Source organism: Copadichromis virginalis, linkage group LG23 (assembly GCF_057382275.1).
Source record: "Copadichromis virginalis isolate Kocher_CV1m ecotype Utaka linkage group LG23, C_Virginalis_male_GT1.1, whole genome shotgun sequence".
In the NCBI taxonomy this organism is placed as follows: Eukaryota; Metazoa; Chordata; class Actinopteri; order Cichliformes; family Cichlidae; genus Copadichromis; species Copadichromis virginalis.
Window position 1 is genome coordinate 20126927 of NC_140639.1, and position 17740 is coordinate 20144666.

The following is a 17740-nucleotide window of genomic DNA, read 5'->3' on the forward strand; positions in this document are numbered from 1 at the left end:
AAAGAAACTCTGCGTTTGCGTAATTTCTCCAATTCACCAATGAAACAGTGATAATCAGGAATCTGGAGGCAGAAACTTTCAGTGATTTTGGGTCAGAGTTTCATCATTCAGGTTTCTCCACTGATCATGTGACCACCAGCAGGAGGAGGGACGGACTTTGGACCCGAAGCCCCACAAAGACACAGCACAGCAACTTTCTGATGAAATCAACTATGTGGCTGAAAGTCTTCATCATCTTCGTCTTCAGCTTCCACAGCTGCCAGCTGGCTTCAGGTGAGCTAACACGTTTACGCGTATCGATCACTGATTGATTGATTAGTTAGCTCAGGGATTAAGCAGTGACATGGAGGTGAAACCACTTAATCATAGGTCTGTTTTTGTCGTGAGAGGGACGAGAATGACCATCATTTTGAGCTAATATTAACATGTTAACAGTGACATCTGATGCACAGTATGGAACAGCAGAGTCAAATAAAAACACTGATTGTAAGGTGGAGCTTCTAAAGCAGTGTAAGGTGGACAGTATATGCTTAAAAACAAGTGTGTTTAGAAACACAAGGTTTCATCTGCCCCTCCCCCCACCCCAAAAGGGGGGGAGGCAAAAAGTTTAAGTCACCTGTACAATAAACCAATCAATACATAAATAAGTGAGTAAGTAAGTAAATAAAATTATATTTAAAAAACAAACAGAAAGAAAATGGAAACCACAGAAAACCAAAAATATCATGAAAAAATTGCAAATATTTATCGTTATGAGACTGGATGTGGGTAAAAATAAACAACCACAGTGATTATTTAATCAGTTTTTAACAAATTATTATTTGACAACTAAGATAATAATCAGTGAACCTTTTTAAAGAAAAGCGTCATCATTTGCTGCCTCTTATTTCTTACATGTAGCACTTTACTTTATTGCAGTAAAGTTTGAGATTTTTACTCTACGGTTTGTTTTAGTAATTTCTAATGTGTTAGGTTTTATAAATGATTTAATGTTTAATGTCTAACATTTATTTGTCATATCAGTATATTTTTGTTTATGTTATTCATCTATGTTCAGTTTTCTATAGATTTGTTTTTTGTTTTTCAAATAATTATTTATGAAAACCATCAATTTTGCAAAGAGCCACAAATGCAAATTAGACTTTATGGTTACGTCACATTTACTTTGTTTATTAAGGTGCTCATGGTAATTAAAATGCATTGTCCCGTATAAATAAACATGTCAGAGATATGGAAACCAAGCAGTTTATTGTAAAAATAATTATACATAACATACGTGATCAGTGACTTTACAAAGGCTTCAGATGAACTTTGATCAGAATCAAATTTAAAAACAATGCAATAGACATGTAGAGATTTCAGTCTTGTAGGACATTTACTTTACAATATAAAGCGCCTTCAGGTAACTCTTGTTGTGATTTGGTGCTATATAAATAAAACTGAATTGAATTGGATGACCAACTCTGATTGAGACAGAACTATTCTGATGAACTCTCCCCTTCTTCAAATGTTGGGCAGTCTTTCTGGATAAAGATCGAGCCAATGGCGTTCTAGTTCGGACTCGGAGGTATAACTCAGGCTGGTTTGAGGAGCTGCAGATGGGAGACCTGAGGAGGGAGTGTATAGAGGAGAAGTGCACCTACGAGGAGGCCAGGGAGGTGTTTGAGCACACCGAGCTCACGGTAAAATCAAATTAAATTTTCACTTCACTGAACATGTTTTCTATAAAAGAGTTTTACATGACAGGAGAAAACAGCAGGTGGAAAAAAATGGTATTGGGACTTGTCATGTGTGAACTAAGAATAGATTTAAATTACTGATACTTAAATTAAATGCTGTTAAATACTGAAGCCATGTTATTTCAGTAAATTACTGACTAGTTTTAAGACAATCATTCATGTAAACATGCAAATTGATAGCAATTCATAATTAGCAACACAAACAGAGGCAAATACTTGGCCACATGAACTCATGAGGTGAAAATGTGCTTTATACTAACTTTCCAACATACTTGGGATGCTGCCAATGCTTAGAAATTGAGGACAAGCGTATCATAGTCATTTGTAGGAATAGAGAGGGCATTATTCAATTTCTCACTTACTTAAACAAAACTTAATGTTTTTACTAATGTTGGCTTTCAGTTATAACTTGAGGGAAGAAGCCATCCCATTGGCTGTTAGGGGGCAGTGATTTATAGTTTGTAAAATTTTCTAGAAATACTTAAGAAACTATGTTCATGTCAAAGCTTTGCAGTTGATCTGAACCTAAAATCGCAGTTTCGTTTTTTAGTGAATAGCTGTAGGCCGCAACCAATCAGATAACCAAGAACATTTTAAGTCAGGGGCCAAAGGAATCTTATAAAACACTAAATAATCACAAACAGGCTAAAAGACATTCAAAACAACCACACAGACATTCGGGCTTACCACAAACAAACAGAAGCTGTCCAAGAAGAGACAAACATAACGCAGAGACTAAAGCACTACGCAACACAGATGCAAGCAGATGCAGATCAAATCTAAGCAAATGACACACAACAAAGCTATAGAGAACTTAATGTGAAGCTAAACATCTGCAGGATTCACAGCTAAAGTGTTTTTCTTGTAGATTTGCTGCCTTTTACATATCTTTGTTGGAGACCCGATGTTTCTGTCTGATAGCTGGTTTATTTTTTTCACATTGCTGTAATTGTTGTCTCCTCAGAATGAGTTCTGGAAAACATACAACGGTAAGCAATTTCCCATGTTAAAAGTAGCTGGAATAAAATGTTTTTTTAGCGCAGCACCACATACATCTTGAAGACCAATTTTACGTCCACCTTCAGAAACTCCAGCAAGTCAACTTGTGAATTGTGTTTAGATTTAATACATTTAACGTAAAATATAAACTATAATGTCGATTTTAAGAGCAGCTTTCCCAAATAGAGATCATCAATAACACCATGTAATATGATACAGTCATGTTAAATCTTAGTGTTCTGTGTTGTCTTATAGTACCAAACCCCTGTATTTCCAATCCCTGTCAGAATGGAGGCAGTTGCTCCACTCATGCTTCATCCTACATCTGCTTTTGTCTGCCAGAGTTCCATGGAGTCACCTGTGAGCTTGGTGAGCAAAGAATATGATCATTTTCACATCACTTGGCTGCTGTAATGTGAAGTATTTTCTATTTAAATTAGCTTAGCTAGCACTTTGCCTTCATTAAAATTAAACTATGAACGTCACTCAGTTAATAACAGCAAAACATGTTTATGTTTTCAGAAGGGAATTTTATTTTGTTAGACAGAAAAAGAAACACTCAATTATAAAGGCACAAAATCTCATAAACTCAGCAAACTAAAATTACATTCACAATTCATGATGGTGAAAAACTGTGATTATTTAAATTATTATTATTATTATAAAGTTATATATAAAATAATATTTTTACAATATTATTTATAATTATAATTATAAATAAAAATTATCATTTATAATATTTTACTTAATCATATGCTGAATAAAATTTAAGTATATGACTTACAAAATTGTTATCAAACAATAGTCAAAGTGTTTGGCTTATTTTTAAGCTATATATAATATTTAACATGTACTTTATCAAAATTAATTATTCCTCCCGCCAGTTTATGAAAAACTACTTGAAAAGTAATTGAAATAACTGTTATTTGCTTTTTGTACAATTTAATTTCTTTTTACTTTTTTGTGATTAAATGAACAAATTACATAATTTAATTATGAACATTTCTTTAGAGGTGAAAGCTGAGATCGATACCTGCTGGGTGGAGAACGGAGAATGTGAGCACTTCTGTGAAGAAGACGAGTTCCAAAAAAAACAGAACTGCTCGTGTGCAGACGGCTACTTTCTCCATGTTGATGGACGGAGTTGCATAGCAAAAGGTTGGACAGTGATTTGTAAAGAACAAAATGTGAAAAATGTTTTGTAGATTCTCAACACAATTGTTTTCATATTTGCAATAACAAAGTTTATGACAGTTTTCTTTAAAAACCCATATTTGCTATGAAAGACAAAAACATAGGTTAGAATATGTAAAAACATTTAGATGCTGGTAATGGTAATTATTTTGTCTTAGTTTATCCATCACACCAATATTTTACATAACTGTGTGTATATGATTCTTTAAATGTAAATTTTTTTAATTAAGGAAAATAATCATTTGATTCTAGTAAACAATCAGAGGATTGAAGAATTAAAGAATTTCAATCACTTTTTAACATTTTTCAGGGCTGCAGAAAATGTGTGTGTGTGTGTGTGTGTGTGTGTGTGTGTGTGTGTGTGTGTGTGTGTGTGTGTGTGTGTGTGTGTGTGTAAATATTTGTTCAGGTATTTCAGTTTGACGAACATCATAGCGCTGAAGTTTATATATTTACAGGAAAATCCTGTCTGTTCATACAGGCCTCACTAATCAACCTTTGGACTCCCTGCTGCACTAAACAGTTATGAAATTCCTGTTTTACTTTAAACCAGCCCTCTATACCCCCAACCTCCCCACCACCACATGTGTGTGTCATCAGTGTATAAACAATTGCTTAGAACACTTAAGTAGTTCTAGTGCACCAGTAAAACCTTTAACTAGTAAAAGTTAAACCAGAGCTGCAGTTTGATATTATTTGCAAAATGAAATTAATAATGAATAATTTGTTATTGTTTCAGAGCCGATAGCATGTGGCATGGTCCCCATACTGCGGGGTGAAGAAAAGGAGGAGCATCTCCGAATCGTTGGAGGAACTGTATGTCCTAAAGGTGAATGCCCCTGGCAGGTAGGCCCAAGATAAAGGAAGAGTTCATCGGTTTAAATATGTCTGATTTTTTATTAACTAAGCGTCCAGGGTAGCAGAGAGTCCACTAACATAAAAGGGTATCTAATCTCTTAGATTCTATCGAAACCAGTTTTTGGTTCTGAACAACAAATATTAATTTAGTTTTGTGTGTTTTATCCTTTTTGAAGGCTCAGACAAAATGTGCTCTTGTGTTGTGTGAAGGTATTGCTGATGTATAAAGGAAAAGGTTTCTGTGGAGGAGTGATTTATAAACCTACATGGATCATCACAGCTTCTCATTGCATGGAAGACATCGTGGTCCAGTTCCTGAAAGTCATTGCAGGTATGACTCTCATAGTTAAATATGCCGTCTGTTCAAGCAAGCCTGACTTATGAAGCAGAACAGGAGAGTGACAGGAGTCTAAACCTCTTAAAATGATGACAACCCTAAAAAAAATAGGAGGCTACCTGTCTATAAATCTTTTCATTAGACAATGAAAATACACAAGCATACTTCAAATCACTGTTAATTAATCTCAATTTAACTTTGAATTGTGCTCAAAGGATTAAATCTGAGCTGCCTTATATTTCTTTCTGTCAGGTGAGCATGACATTACGGTGAATGAAGGCACCGAGCAGCTCATCCAGGTGGCTGAGATTATCATGCATGAAAACTACGTATCAAGCACTGCAGACAATGATATCGCTCTCCTCCGCCTGGCTTCTCCCATCATCTATACCCAGTATGCTGTCCCAGTCTGCCTACCTACATGGAATCTATCCACCCGTGTGCTCTGGATGATCCGGCTGCACACAGTGAGTGGCTGGGGGAGGCGGAGCGAAAATGGGCCTACCGCACAGATCCTTCGACGCCTGAAGGTGCCGCGAATCCGCACGCAGGACTGTGTCGATGAGAGTGGCGTAGTGCTCACTCAGAACATGTTTTGCGCCGGATATATTGAGGGTCGTCAGGACTCGTGTAAAGGTGACAGCGGTGGACCCCTGGTGACCCAGTATAAGACGACAACTTTCCTGCTGGGGATCGTCAGCTGGGGGAAAGGCTGCGCCCGACCGGGGAACTATGGCATCTACACCCGAGTGTCCAACTACCTTGAGTGGATCCACAACCGGACGGCAACACCAGATCAACCGAGGAACAGCAGCAAGACTTTGATGCACAACCTTACCACCTGAAAGACCCGATTAACTTAGCTTAGCATAGCTCATATAACCAAATACTGTGTTTTCACTTTTCTGATTGACTGCTAAGATTCTCATTAAAAACTTTGCAGAAAGTATTTCGCTTACAAATTTTGGTGGTTTGATTTCAATTGATCAGTTCTGCATATTTAAGAAAGTTCATCAAATCGTTAAAAACACAAAACATTCTTTTACAAATGTGATGCTTTACTGCTTTTCTCTGAACAGATGATAGAACAATGTATTGGATTTTTTTTAAATTAAAACGAGCCTTGTGAATGTATTTTTCATTGCATTTTGTAGACAGAATGACAATTAACACTTAGAATTGCCATGTTGAGCTAGTCACGATTTTAACCCTCCCCTTTCCCATCCTGAGGACACCTGCTAGGGTAACCATTGTTTGTCTTTTTTTCTGATAAATAATTTCAATCATATTTCCGGCCCAATGATTGGGTGTGTGTCAGAGGTTAGTGAGGGAAATCTCTGCCTTACACCTTACTATGGCTATCTTTGGGAAGCCCTGAGATCTATTCTAGTCGCCACACCATGCCAATACATAAGAATCAAAACACATCTTTAAGCAAATATTCTTTATTGGGGAAAGACTTAAATGACCCCTGAAAACCAGGGACAACTCAAGAGGTTTGTTTGGTAGGAGGCGCACCGGAAACCAGAACACGGGACCTGAAATAAATAATGTGTAGAAAACACAGTGTTAAATTTGGTGGATTCCAAAAGAATATTCAAGTGTCAGAATATCACAATTACTGAGACTCTTTGACTCTGAGTTATCTCCACATTTATATTTTTAAAATTGTCAGTGTGTGAGATTCATGAATACTGTAGCCTTAATGGAAATGATTGTATAGAGGGAATGAGATTTCCTCCTAGGTTTTATTTACCGACCGTTAAAGCAGAGCACATGATCAGTGGGCGTGGACTATATAAATATTCCCTGCCCCCTCATCTTGAAAACCCCTGTTTTCTGGCAAACACTCTGAATCTGGTCAACATGCTGCTGAAGGGCTGCTGCATCATCTGGACTCTACTGTGGGGCACCGCTGCTGCTGCAGGTTGGTTCCTTTAGAGAAAATAACAATCAAAAATAACCTCAATTGGGAGCAGTTTTACACATCTTCTAATTCCATCGAGAAACCTAAAATGAAAAGCTTAACTTATGATAAAATCTGAACTTTGTGGATGGTTGAAGAAATGTCACAGACTGGCAGGTAATATATTTTTATGTGTATTTTTTTGTGTTTTTAGAAAAATGCAAAGCAGATGTGTCTAATGTTTCTTTAATTGATTGACAGAAAACAACTGTTTTGCTGGTTTAGTTATTTTCATTTAAGGGTTAAGCTTTTTCAATTTTTACTGGTTAAATGATCACTGTTAGCTCATTATTATTTCTTTCAAAAATTGAATACTTTATTATTAATTCTTACATTTCGTGCTATAAACTTATATTCTCACACATGCAAGTATGTAATTGTTCATACATGACACTCCACTTTGTACATTTAAATGATTTTATTGAAAAAAAACCCTCAATCTTTGCAACCCGCCCTTCCAGTGTTTGTGGAGAAGCATGAGGCCAACTTAGTCCTGCAGCGCTGGCGACGAGCAAATAGCTTGTTTGAGGAGGTAAAACAGGGAAATCTGGAGAGGGAATGCATTGAGGAGATCTGCAGCTATGAAGAGGCTCGGGAGGTGTTTGAGGATGAAGATCAGACGGTCAGACACACTGATGTTTAAAAGAAGTAAAACTAGAAGAAGAAATAGAAGTAAAAAGTCCCTGTGGTGGACCTCCTTAGGCTGTCATACTTTTCTTTTCTTTCCGTCTTCTTCTGTTAACTTTCTCCCCAGCTTTTTTCTTTTCCCCCCTTTTCTATCCCCCAGTCCTGTCCCTTGTGGTTGCATTAACCCAAAATAAATTCTAATAAGATATGACTGTCAAGTGGACCATGTGGAGCAGGGAAATTATTTTACTGCTATTGTTAAATAATAAATATAATCTGCAGCATGGATATTGCATTCAGAGGTTGAACAGTGTGTGTCTTTCAGAAAGACTAAGTGGCAGGCTGACAGGAAGTTGCAGAGAGTTTGCAGAAGTGAAAGCAGGAAGTTATTTTGAGCAGCAGGCTAAGACGATCATTGCTTTAACAATGTAACAGATAGCTTTAAGATGGCCTTAAGATGTTTATGATGATGTTAACTTTGTATTTCAGGTGCAGTTATGGCTATTTTGTACACATTGCATATCTGTGCTTATTTGAGTTGATGTTCAGGTTCTTTAAAGGTCTTAAGCTTCACTGACGTGACTGTTCAGGTGATACATGCTGAGGGAAAACTAGAACATAGAAGGAATTGCAATACATGCTTACAAAACACTTATATATCAGGTCATTTCATATTAAGGTTTTAGTAGAGGTTCTTGGTTAAAACATTTATTTAGTAGAAGACATACACATAGTCTCAGTGAGCCTCTGGTCTAGTGAAAGGTCAGAAGTGCAACAGGTGAATTGAGAAAGAGCATGTGAGGTCGTGACACACACACATGAGTTAGATTTATTTAGAGGAGAGAGAGATTAGTCATGTCTGGATTGTAACGGCGAAAGTGTCTCGGTAAAAGAGGAACCGTCCTTGTCTTCTCGGCAAGAAAGAGGAACTGAAAGGTTGACCGGAGGAATCGGCCATGAAAATAGAAGATGATCTTCTGTGTTAAAAGTCATGGTTGTTTTGATATTGACGTATGTATATATCCTGTCTGTGACGCATGAAGGGGCGTCAGTAAATCAAGCCCTGATGTTATAAAATAATTGTTTGTGCTTTAGTAAGTCGGAGATCACTTGCTGTCTGCGTACAGAGTGTTCTTCCCACACGTGTGTAGTCATTAAAATCATTGTTTGACCAAGAGCTTCTGGACCAAGGGTGGTTTGTACTCTCCCTCCTCAATTTTGAACCTTAACAACCATTATCCCATAATGTTAATCAGCATGTCATTTTCTGGCCTTCTGCTAACAGGATACAGGCTAAAATCATTTTGAATTTATAAAACATAAAATTTTAGAAACTAAATTATTCAGCCTTATAATTTTGCCTTAGTTTGAAAACATAAGTGACAACAAAATTCTACAGGTAAACTGACCAAACTGTCAATGATGATTAAAGATGATTATTAAATTAGACCTCTGGCATGTGTTGCATATTAAACAAATCTTTTGCTCCAACTTTATACAACACTCTTTTTCAGAATGGAAATGATCCGCCTGCTGATACTTAGTCAAAATGAGCACAGACGCTACAGAAACCTAAAAAAACTCAAACTGTTGTTTAATACACTACAATGTTTATCACTAATTTACCGATCAAAATAAATAAATAAATAAATATGAAAGTTATTTAATATTTCTTTCTTTAGATGCGGTTTTGGCAGTCATATGATGGTAAGTAACATTTTGATTTTAAATTTGTTTGTGTTACGTACGCACATATGACAGGTGAGACCAAAGTAGAGATGGTTGGCCAAAAATCAAAAACAACATATCAGCACAAACACATCAGATTTCAAGCCAGTGATAGACGACTGATGATTTGGACACATTGGAGTCATTGAGTCGATCGTGAACTCCTTCGAAATCCAAAGTATTCAAGGGTTGAGTGTGAGGCTAGCTGTCTCACAGGGTCATGAAACAGGACAATGATCCCAAGCACATCTCCAAGCCAGTGGACGCAGTGCAGGGAATTTTTCTTTCCACAAAAGTAAATCAAATTTTCTTGCTTTCATTTAATCACTTTGATAAATCTGACATTATCATTATAACTCTTCTGTAAGGTCGTGACCCCTGCCTAATCAACCCATGTCATAATAATGGGACATGCATTAATCTGGGAAATAGCCAAAAATGTCAGTGTCTCGATGGGTTTGAAGGACGATACTGTCAGACAGGTAAGAAATAAGTTGGTTAAAATTAATTTTATATGAAGATTTACAGAAAATTGCTGAATTTAAACCCATATACTTTTATTTCCCTGGTATTTATCCCTAAATAAAAAAACTTTAAAGCTTTAAACAAATGATTTTGATTTTCTCAGTCTTTGAAGATACCCTGAAGTGCCTTTACCTAAACGGGCGCTGTGAGCAGTTCTGTGATGGCTCAGGATCTAGACGTCGATGTTACTGTGCTGATGGATACGTGCTGGGAGACGATGGACGACACTGTGTCCCCAATGGTAGAAATGTTGCAGGACTACCTCCATTAAGAGCTTCAGCTTCATTATTTTTACCCTGATCACGATGTGAAATCCTTTATTGAGCAGCCATCAAATCCTTTTATAATAGATACACTTGACTGATATGATCAAAACTATTCGACCCCAAACTTAATGTCTGTCAATTTAATCGTCTCATTTAAAGGTAGTCACATGATGTCTCATTACGGGAATGACTGATTGATTGCTTCTGAATTTCTTGGGGAAGACGTTAAGTTGATTATCAGTTACTTTACATCTCAGAGGATTAAGTAGTTGTGCGGTTGCATTTGTGTTACAGTGGAGTATCCATGTGGTCGGGTGGCTCCACCAGAAATTGGACAAAACCAGACTGCAGTGATTACTCCAAGGATGGTGGGGACTTACCACTGTCCCAAAGGAAACTGTCCTTGGCAGGTAAACACTGCTTTATATGAGTGATCAAACTGATTGTTTCATCATGGGTGTTTTCATTGCACCATTCACTCATGAGCTGCATGAGTTTACTTGATGCAATCAAGCCTACAGAGTCTTGCTAATGACCTACTAATTGTGTTCAGATGTGTTACAGTTGGGACATCGGCCCTCGAGGACTGGAGTTTGACACCCATGTCCTAGAGCAGGGGTAGGCAACTCCAGGCCTCGAGGGCCGATGTCCTGGAGGTTTTAGATGTGTCCATGATCCAACACAGCTGATTTAAAGGGCTAAATGACTCCTCAGCATTTCTTGAAGTTCTCTAGAGGCCTGGTAATGAACTAATCATTTGATTCAGGTGTGTTAACCCAGGGTGATATCTAAAACCTGCAGGACACCGGCACTCGAGGCCTGGAGTTTGACACCCCTGTCCTAGAGGGATTGTCTTCTACGTAGCAGTAACATTGCCAAAATTTGTCAACAATTCAAACATCTTGTGTTAAAGTGGAAATGTCAACTTGACAGTGGACAGTTTGAACTTTTGATGACTATGTTAATGCATAATTCAAGCTTTATACAACTTAAGTAGGCGACTTATCTTCAGTGTTGGGTAAGTTACTTTAAATTAGTAACTTAGTTCCATTACTAGTTACTTCTATCAAAAGTAACTCAGTTACTTCAAGTTACTCGTTACTTTCAGAGTAACTAGTTACTAGGGAAAGTAACTTTGGTTTTACTCAGAATTCTCTTGTTAATGTGTTGCTTCCGTAACTGGATACCCAGCCAGACTGCCAGTCTTCTAGCTTGCTTACTTGCCACAAGTGCACTGTGCCACCTACCAATAGAAAGGAAAAAAATAATGTGCACACTTCCATGAGAGAAATCCCACGCCTGGACCGTCGTTGACCGCCGCATGATTCTAGCCTGCTTTTTACATCCAACACAAAAACTGCAGTCGTGGTGCTTTCGATTGTACTCAGAACTCGGAAATTCTGCCTTCTGAATAGGAAGATGCAGGTAACACCAGACTGCAGATGAGCTGCATACAGGGCTGGACTGGGACAAAAAAATCATCCCGGGGAATTTGACTAGAGACTGGCCCACCATTATAGGAAAAATCATAAAGCCTTTGAATGAAAATAAACACTGTTGTGACAGTGATGTACACTGTTCTGATGGTATATATGCATCAATCTATCAATCGTTTGTTGTAAGATTCAGATAATTATTTTTTTAAAAGTGAGACATTGTAAATGAGAATAAGAAAGTATTTCTTTGTGCCCCCCTTTCCCCGTTAATGCCCTACATGCCCCCCTGGCAAAATTTTGCTAGACCCGCCCCTGCACAGTTACCAGCTGTCAGCTACGTAGAAAAAGGATCCTGGTGTTATTTGTCTCTCAGAAACAGTTCATAACTTCCCTTCAACTCATTCATGTCACCTAAAAGGTAAACCTGTTTCTCCATCACCTGTTCAGCTCTGATGATTCAGTAAGGACATCTCCTGGTTTCATCTTCATGTTTCCCTCTCACCACATATCCAAACCGACATCATGACTAGCAGCTTTACAGCTGTGGCTCCAGCAAACATCAGCTGATAGTAGAAATTAATATTAAATAAATTCTAACAACAGCTGATCAAGCTTAAACATGCTGCTGTTGTTTAGCGCGACATCCGCTGGTTTCCTCTTTCTGGCGCAAAGTGGGCGATAAATAAACAAGAGAGAAAAGCCGATCAGCTGATCATTGATCAGTTTCATGATTGAAGTAGAAACAGGAGAGGGAGGGTGAGAGAATGAGAGAAGAAGAGGCAGCTGTGCAGCGTAAACACAGAGTAACTCCAGCTTTGTGTCTTTTTCATTGTAGCTGAAGTCCGGGACAAACTGTTCCTTTTCACCTCAATAAGAAACGCGTAATATTTTCTCTGAATACGAGATGATTCTGTTTTTTACAGGACGGTTGGCAACTCTAATAATTAACTTTATGAACAAAATAAAGTTCAACATCAGTAACATAGCACCACCCAGCTGTATAGAAACTCCATCATGCTAGCTAGCATGCAGTACGAAAAAGTCCGCATAACGAAAATAAACTCCATCTAAACTTGGTTCATATCTGACCCAGAGAGACTGCAGGTCATAACTTCTTACCTGAAGTTCAGTTCACCTGACACTCTCGGACCGGCGGCTGCTTCGGGTCTCTCCTCTTGCCTCCCTTTTCCTTCATCCACCTGCTGGCTTCCACCACTTGCTAATGTTATTGAATCTGTGGAAGCTCCGCGATAGCCACCACACGAAGTAACGAATAACGAGCCTATTTAAATCCCAGTAACGAGTAACGCGTTCCTGGTTTTGGCATAATAACTAGTTACCGTGCTCGTTACCACAATAATAACGTAGTTACTGTAACGCGTTAGTCCCAACACTGCTTATCTTTAAAAACACCCTGTACAGTTTTTGAGAAGAAAATATGTAAATGCTGTAAACATTTCCTCTGTTTATTTCTGCTGTAAACCTGGACAAATTTACATGTTCAGTAGAGACTAACCAAATTTTTGAACCACAGTCAAGTGGGTATGGTAGAAAAGCATAACATAGTTTAAATGATACATTAATGCAATAAATTACAATAATACACAAATGATATATGAAAATAAATATTGTTTTTAGTCTCAGGTTTGATTTTTATCCTGGGAAATAGTTTCTATCTTATAGTTAATGTAACCTTGTTTTTTTATTAGGTTCTGGTTCAGTTAAATGCAAAAGCTCACTGTGGAGGTGTTCTCATCCATCCAAAGTGGGTCATCACTGCTGCACATTGCATCCATGGCCATGACCCCCAAAACCTGACTGTGGTAGCAGGTAAACTCATTTGCATCGCTAACATATCAGACCAGTTTCTAATAAAATGTAAAATTTAAATATCATTAACTTGTTTTAAGTTATCAAATTGGCTTTTAAAGTTATTTGTCACTGCCTTTAATTGCCTGTGACATTATTTCTAAAAGTAAAAATTGATATTGCAATGGCGTTAATGTGCTACTTTGCAAAACATACTTATAAAACTATTTTGCCCCTATTGGGGAAGAAATAGGAAAAACTTGATGCAAAAACATACAAGTTTCATTATATAATTTTTCAAGGGATCTTATATCTGTTTTCACTCTTGTATGCTTTTCATACAAGTTTCACACAACAGATACAAACTTTGTACGATTTATACATATATTTTCCATATGGAGTATTTTGATACATTAATTTAACATCTAAATGTTATTCTTTTAAAGTTAGCTTTTACTTTCATTAATTTGTTGAATTGAGATGAAAATATTGGTTACTGTCTTGAAAAATATATTTTTTTAGTTGTTTGTAGTTTTTAGAGTTTTTTATTGTGTACTTTTGTTAATTATTTTAAAAATGATTTGATCTAATAAATCTTGTACGTTAGTTCATAATTTCACTATCAATTATTTTCTAAAGGGGTTTGCACTCATTTATTTTTTACAATGTGTTTCCCATCATTAAGTTTTGTGGAAATTATTTGGTATGGGTTTTTGTAAAGTTGTTTTTTGATCCTTTTTTTCCTAATATTTTTTTAATTATAGGATTTATTTATTTATTTATTTATTGGTTATTTTGTAAAACTTGGCTTTCTCTAACTCTGGTCTGTGTCACCAGGGGAATATAATTTGGATGTGGAAGAAGGCACAGAACAGGAGATACCTGTTTCTTTGGCAATTGCCCATGATAGTTACGTCTCAGCGACGGGTGACAGTGACATTGCCTTGCTGCAGTTGAGCCATGCTGTCAACTTGAGCCAACACATCATCCCTATCTGCCTGCCCACTAAAGATTTTGCAACGCGGGAGCTGTTGCTACAACGTTACCACACTGTGTCTGGCTGGGGCAAGAGGACAACAGGGGGCAATGGTAAGACTCTAGGTGCCCTGGTTTCCCCTGTCCTCCGCATGATGCCAGTCCCCATCCTCCAGAACTCCATGTGCTCCCTGAGAGCCAAGTTCAACCTCACTGAAAACATGCTGTGCGCCGGATATCTGGAAGGACGCCAGGAGAGTTGCCGTGGAGATGATGGCAGCCCACTGGTGTCGCTGTTTGGCTCCACCCACTTTCTGACTGGTGTGGTTGGCTGGGGACGTGGTTGTGGGGCTGGGTATTTTGCGGTGTATACCAACATGGCCAATTTTGTGGAGTGGGTGGAGAAGACCATGAAAAATCCACCATCGTCACCGTCACATTCTCTCATAATGGTGGAACAGAAAAGAAATTAGGAGATTTATTTTTCTTTGTTGTTTATTTCTTTTCTGAAAAATTTGAAACGTTATCACTAAAATGCTTTCATTGATCTTCCTGGTCTTGTCTGGTTTGTTTGGCTGAAATGTTAAAAGTGAAGTATTTCCATATGGTTTTCTTGAAAATGTTAAAAAATGGAGAGAAGCAGAATAAATGTTACTGTCAAAGAACTCTGTGGCTCATCTTTGTGGGTAATATAAACTCTTAACATGCCTTTCTGTTATCATGTGTCCACCTTCTCCAGCTGCATTCCAGATGATCATGGTATTGTGTTTTAAAAGCCCTTTAATCCCAGTAATAACTGAACATTTGTTTTTCTAAGCTGCAGAGTCAATACACGTTAGTTTGGACTGTGGACATCCAATACTCGCCCCACTAAGAGCGCTGAGCTGATTGGCTGCCATTCAACAACCTCCGCACTGAGTCAGAGTTTTAAAAGAAATCTCCTCATTTACTGTACCCCATCTAAAAGTGAGGTGAAACAAATTCTTCAGGCCTGAGTGTGTGAGGAAGCTGCACAAACTTTTACAAAAGTGTAATAAGTGTCTTGTTTTTCATGATTTAATGTCTAAAACTTAATTTCCTTGCATACTGCTGCCAGGTTCTGGATTTATCTGTTGATGGGTTTTCTACTAGGCTCTGACCATAGACACGGTGCCCTCCGAGTTCCTATTAGAGTCAAACCTTGTTTATAAATGTGGTTCACATGTGAGCTAGATATTAAAGATATCCAGAGAAGCCAATAATGCAGCTTTGAGCTCATCCTTTGGAAAATATCTTTAACTTCTCAAACACTCAAAACCAGACTAAGCTACCAACCTTACTTGCTGACAATTGCTTATTAAAGGTTAATCATAGTGAACTGGGCAGATGAGTTATGCAAATACAGACAAGATATTTTGTGCCTTTTATTAAAATTTTGTCTTTCATACTATTCAGTGTTCCCTGTTGACTGCAAGGAATTTAATGATCCAGACTGTTGATGATTACGACAAAATAAACCTGCATTTTTTCTAATGACCAGCAGTAAACAACCCCTCAGGTTCTGACAGTATGGAAGTCTATAAGAACACAAGAACACGAGCCTGCGGATCACTTATCTTCTGAGCTCAGTGTGCACTTTCCTGTTGAGTTTATGGTATTGGTCTCTAGTTTCGTGACTTTCTGAATGAAGGATTTACCAGCATGGCTACCTTGTGGCTGACAACTTGCTTCCCTATGAATCCCCTTATGTTTTATAAATCCTTGGTTAAATCTACAACATAGTTTTACACCTCACGTAGTTGCTTATACTTGCTCTTACCAGAAATGTAACTACACATAGTAGGGGAACAGAGCTCAACAGCTGCAACAGATACTACTTTACTTCCAGAGTATAATGATTAGCATGACAGCTCACAGTTCACCAGCTTCTCTTGTTTTTATCTCTGACAATCTGTTGGTTCTCTTGTCTTCTCTCCTTTCTGTGTTTCATGAAAAGCAGCACGTGCAGCTTGACTGTCTCATTTTGCAATAGATAAACAACCACTTCACCCATTGGGACAGGAGTCCACACAATACTCCAAAATTTTTTTGGCTTACTCCAAAGAAACAGCATTTTGGTGTTGGTGTACAGATGTGGATATAGTCTTAAAGCTGGGTCTTTATGAGACCTCCTGTTGTGTCCTCTATGACGTGCACTGATCCAGTCTTTTATGTTGTCAAAAAAGCTTCAACTTTTTAATACTGGATTTTGGAAGACCTTTGGATGTAGACAGCACCACCCGAGCAGCTGTTCTGATGATGCCATTGCCTTTTTCTGTATTTCATATATCCATGACGGTCAGTACAGCAAGGGTTAAGGTTCAAGTCTAAGGAGCTTGCAAAGAAAAGTGTCTGGACTTTAAGTTGCTTGAAGACATCTCACCTCTCATCCGAGAAGCTTCTTCAGGATGAGAGGTGAAATGTCTTCAAGCAACTTAAAGAAGTCCAGACACTTTTCTTTGCAAGCTCCTTAGACTATGATGACCTGGATGAATGAGAACCTTCACAGACGGTTAAGGTTCAACAGACTAAAACCTTTGACCTGGCCTGATCCTGTTCACAGCAAAGTCTTTTTCAACCATGTTGGTGCTTGACTTGACTGGTACTTTTTTTTTTTTTGCTCAATTTGAGTACTCAAAGCACTTTGTTACTGCTACATTCACACAATTGCTTTTTACTATGCCTAAGGACTGAAATTCATGCATTCACACTCTGATGGATGGGGTCTGATGGATCTGGGGCCAACTGGGGTTAAGTATCTTGCTAAGGATGTGTTGACATACAGTTTGGAGATCAAGCCACAAACCAAAGCACTAAATTATAAAGTACTCACATGTGAAACTTTGGTGCTCCTTATATGTTTATTTATTATAGGCACAGCAACTCCACTTACTACAGACTATGCAGCTGACAATGACTCCTTCCTGCCCATCTATTTGCTTCCAGTAGTTAGCCAATTAGAGGAAAGCGCACATGTAGTGAGGATAATGATAGCTTTGTGTTATCCATTATGTATTATCTAGTCCCATAAAAAAACATACAAAACTGGGCATAAGCATAACAGGAGCTCTTTAAAATCTGATTGGCTGTGTCATGATAAATTTCATGCTGGAAGTCATACTAAACATTCTTTGGCGTGGTTGCCAGAGGGGCAACCTCCATGATTGGAGGATTTTACTTTCAGCAGTGCTATCTGGGACTTGCAGTTCTCCCTTGAAGTTTTGATGACTCAGTTAAAACCCAACTAGCCCAATCAGTCAGTT

At 37.9% G+C, this 17740-nt stretch overlaps 2 protein-coding genes across 3 annotated transcripts; both read left to right on the forward strand.

Moving 5' to 3' along the window:
- The first annotated feature begins 145 nt into the window (after positions 1-145).
- Positions 146-6261, forward strand: f7 (coagulation factor VII). Its single transcript, XM_085449885.1, has 8 exons — positions 146-273; positions 1519-1682; positions 2704-2728; positions 2994-3107; positions 3750-3896; positions 4672-4778; positions 5001-5121; positions 5380-6261. The coding sequence occupies exons 1-8, from the start codon at positions 201-203 to the stop codon at positions 5970-5972; spliced, it is 1344 nt and encodes a 447-aa protein (XP_085306011.1). The 5' UTR covers positions 146-200; the 3' UTR covers positions 5973-6261.
- A 691-nt stretch (positions 6262-6952) lies between these two features.
- On the forward strand, positions 6953-15124 carry f7i (coagulation factor VIIi). Of its 2 annotated transcripts, none has more exons than XM_085449881.1 (8): positions 6953-7054; positions 7555-7715; positions 9403-9427; positions 9817-9930; positions 10077-10214; positions 10534-10649; positions 13385-13505; positions 14322-15124. In XM_085449881.1, exons 1-8 carry the CDS (start codon positions 6994-6996, stop codon positions 14930-14932), a joined length of 1347 nt encoding a protein of 448 aa, XP_085306007.1. In that variant the 5' UTR covers positions 6953-6993; the 3' UTR covers positions 14933-15124. The 2 variants fall into 2 exon arrangements, with proteins under 2 accessions (XP_085306007.1, XP_085306010.1); XM_085449884.1 differs by lacking the exon at positions 6953-7054 and adding an exon at positions 7083-7210.
- Positions 15125-17740: the final 2616 nt, after the last annotated feature.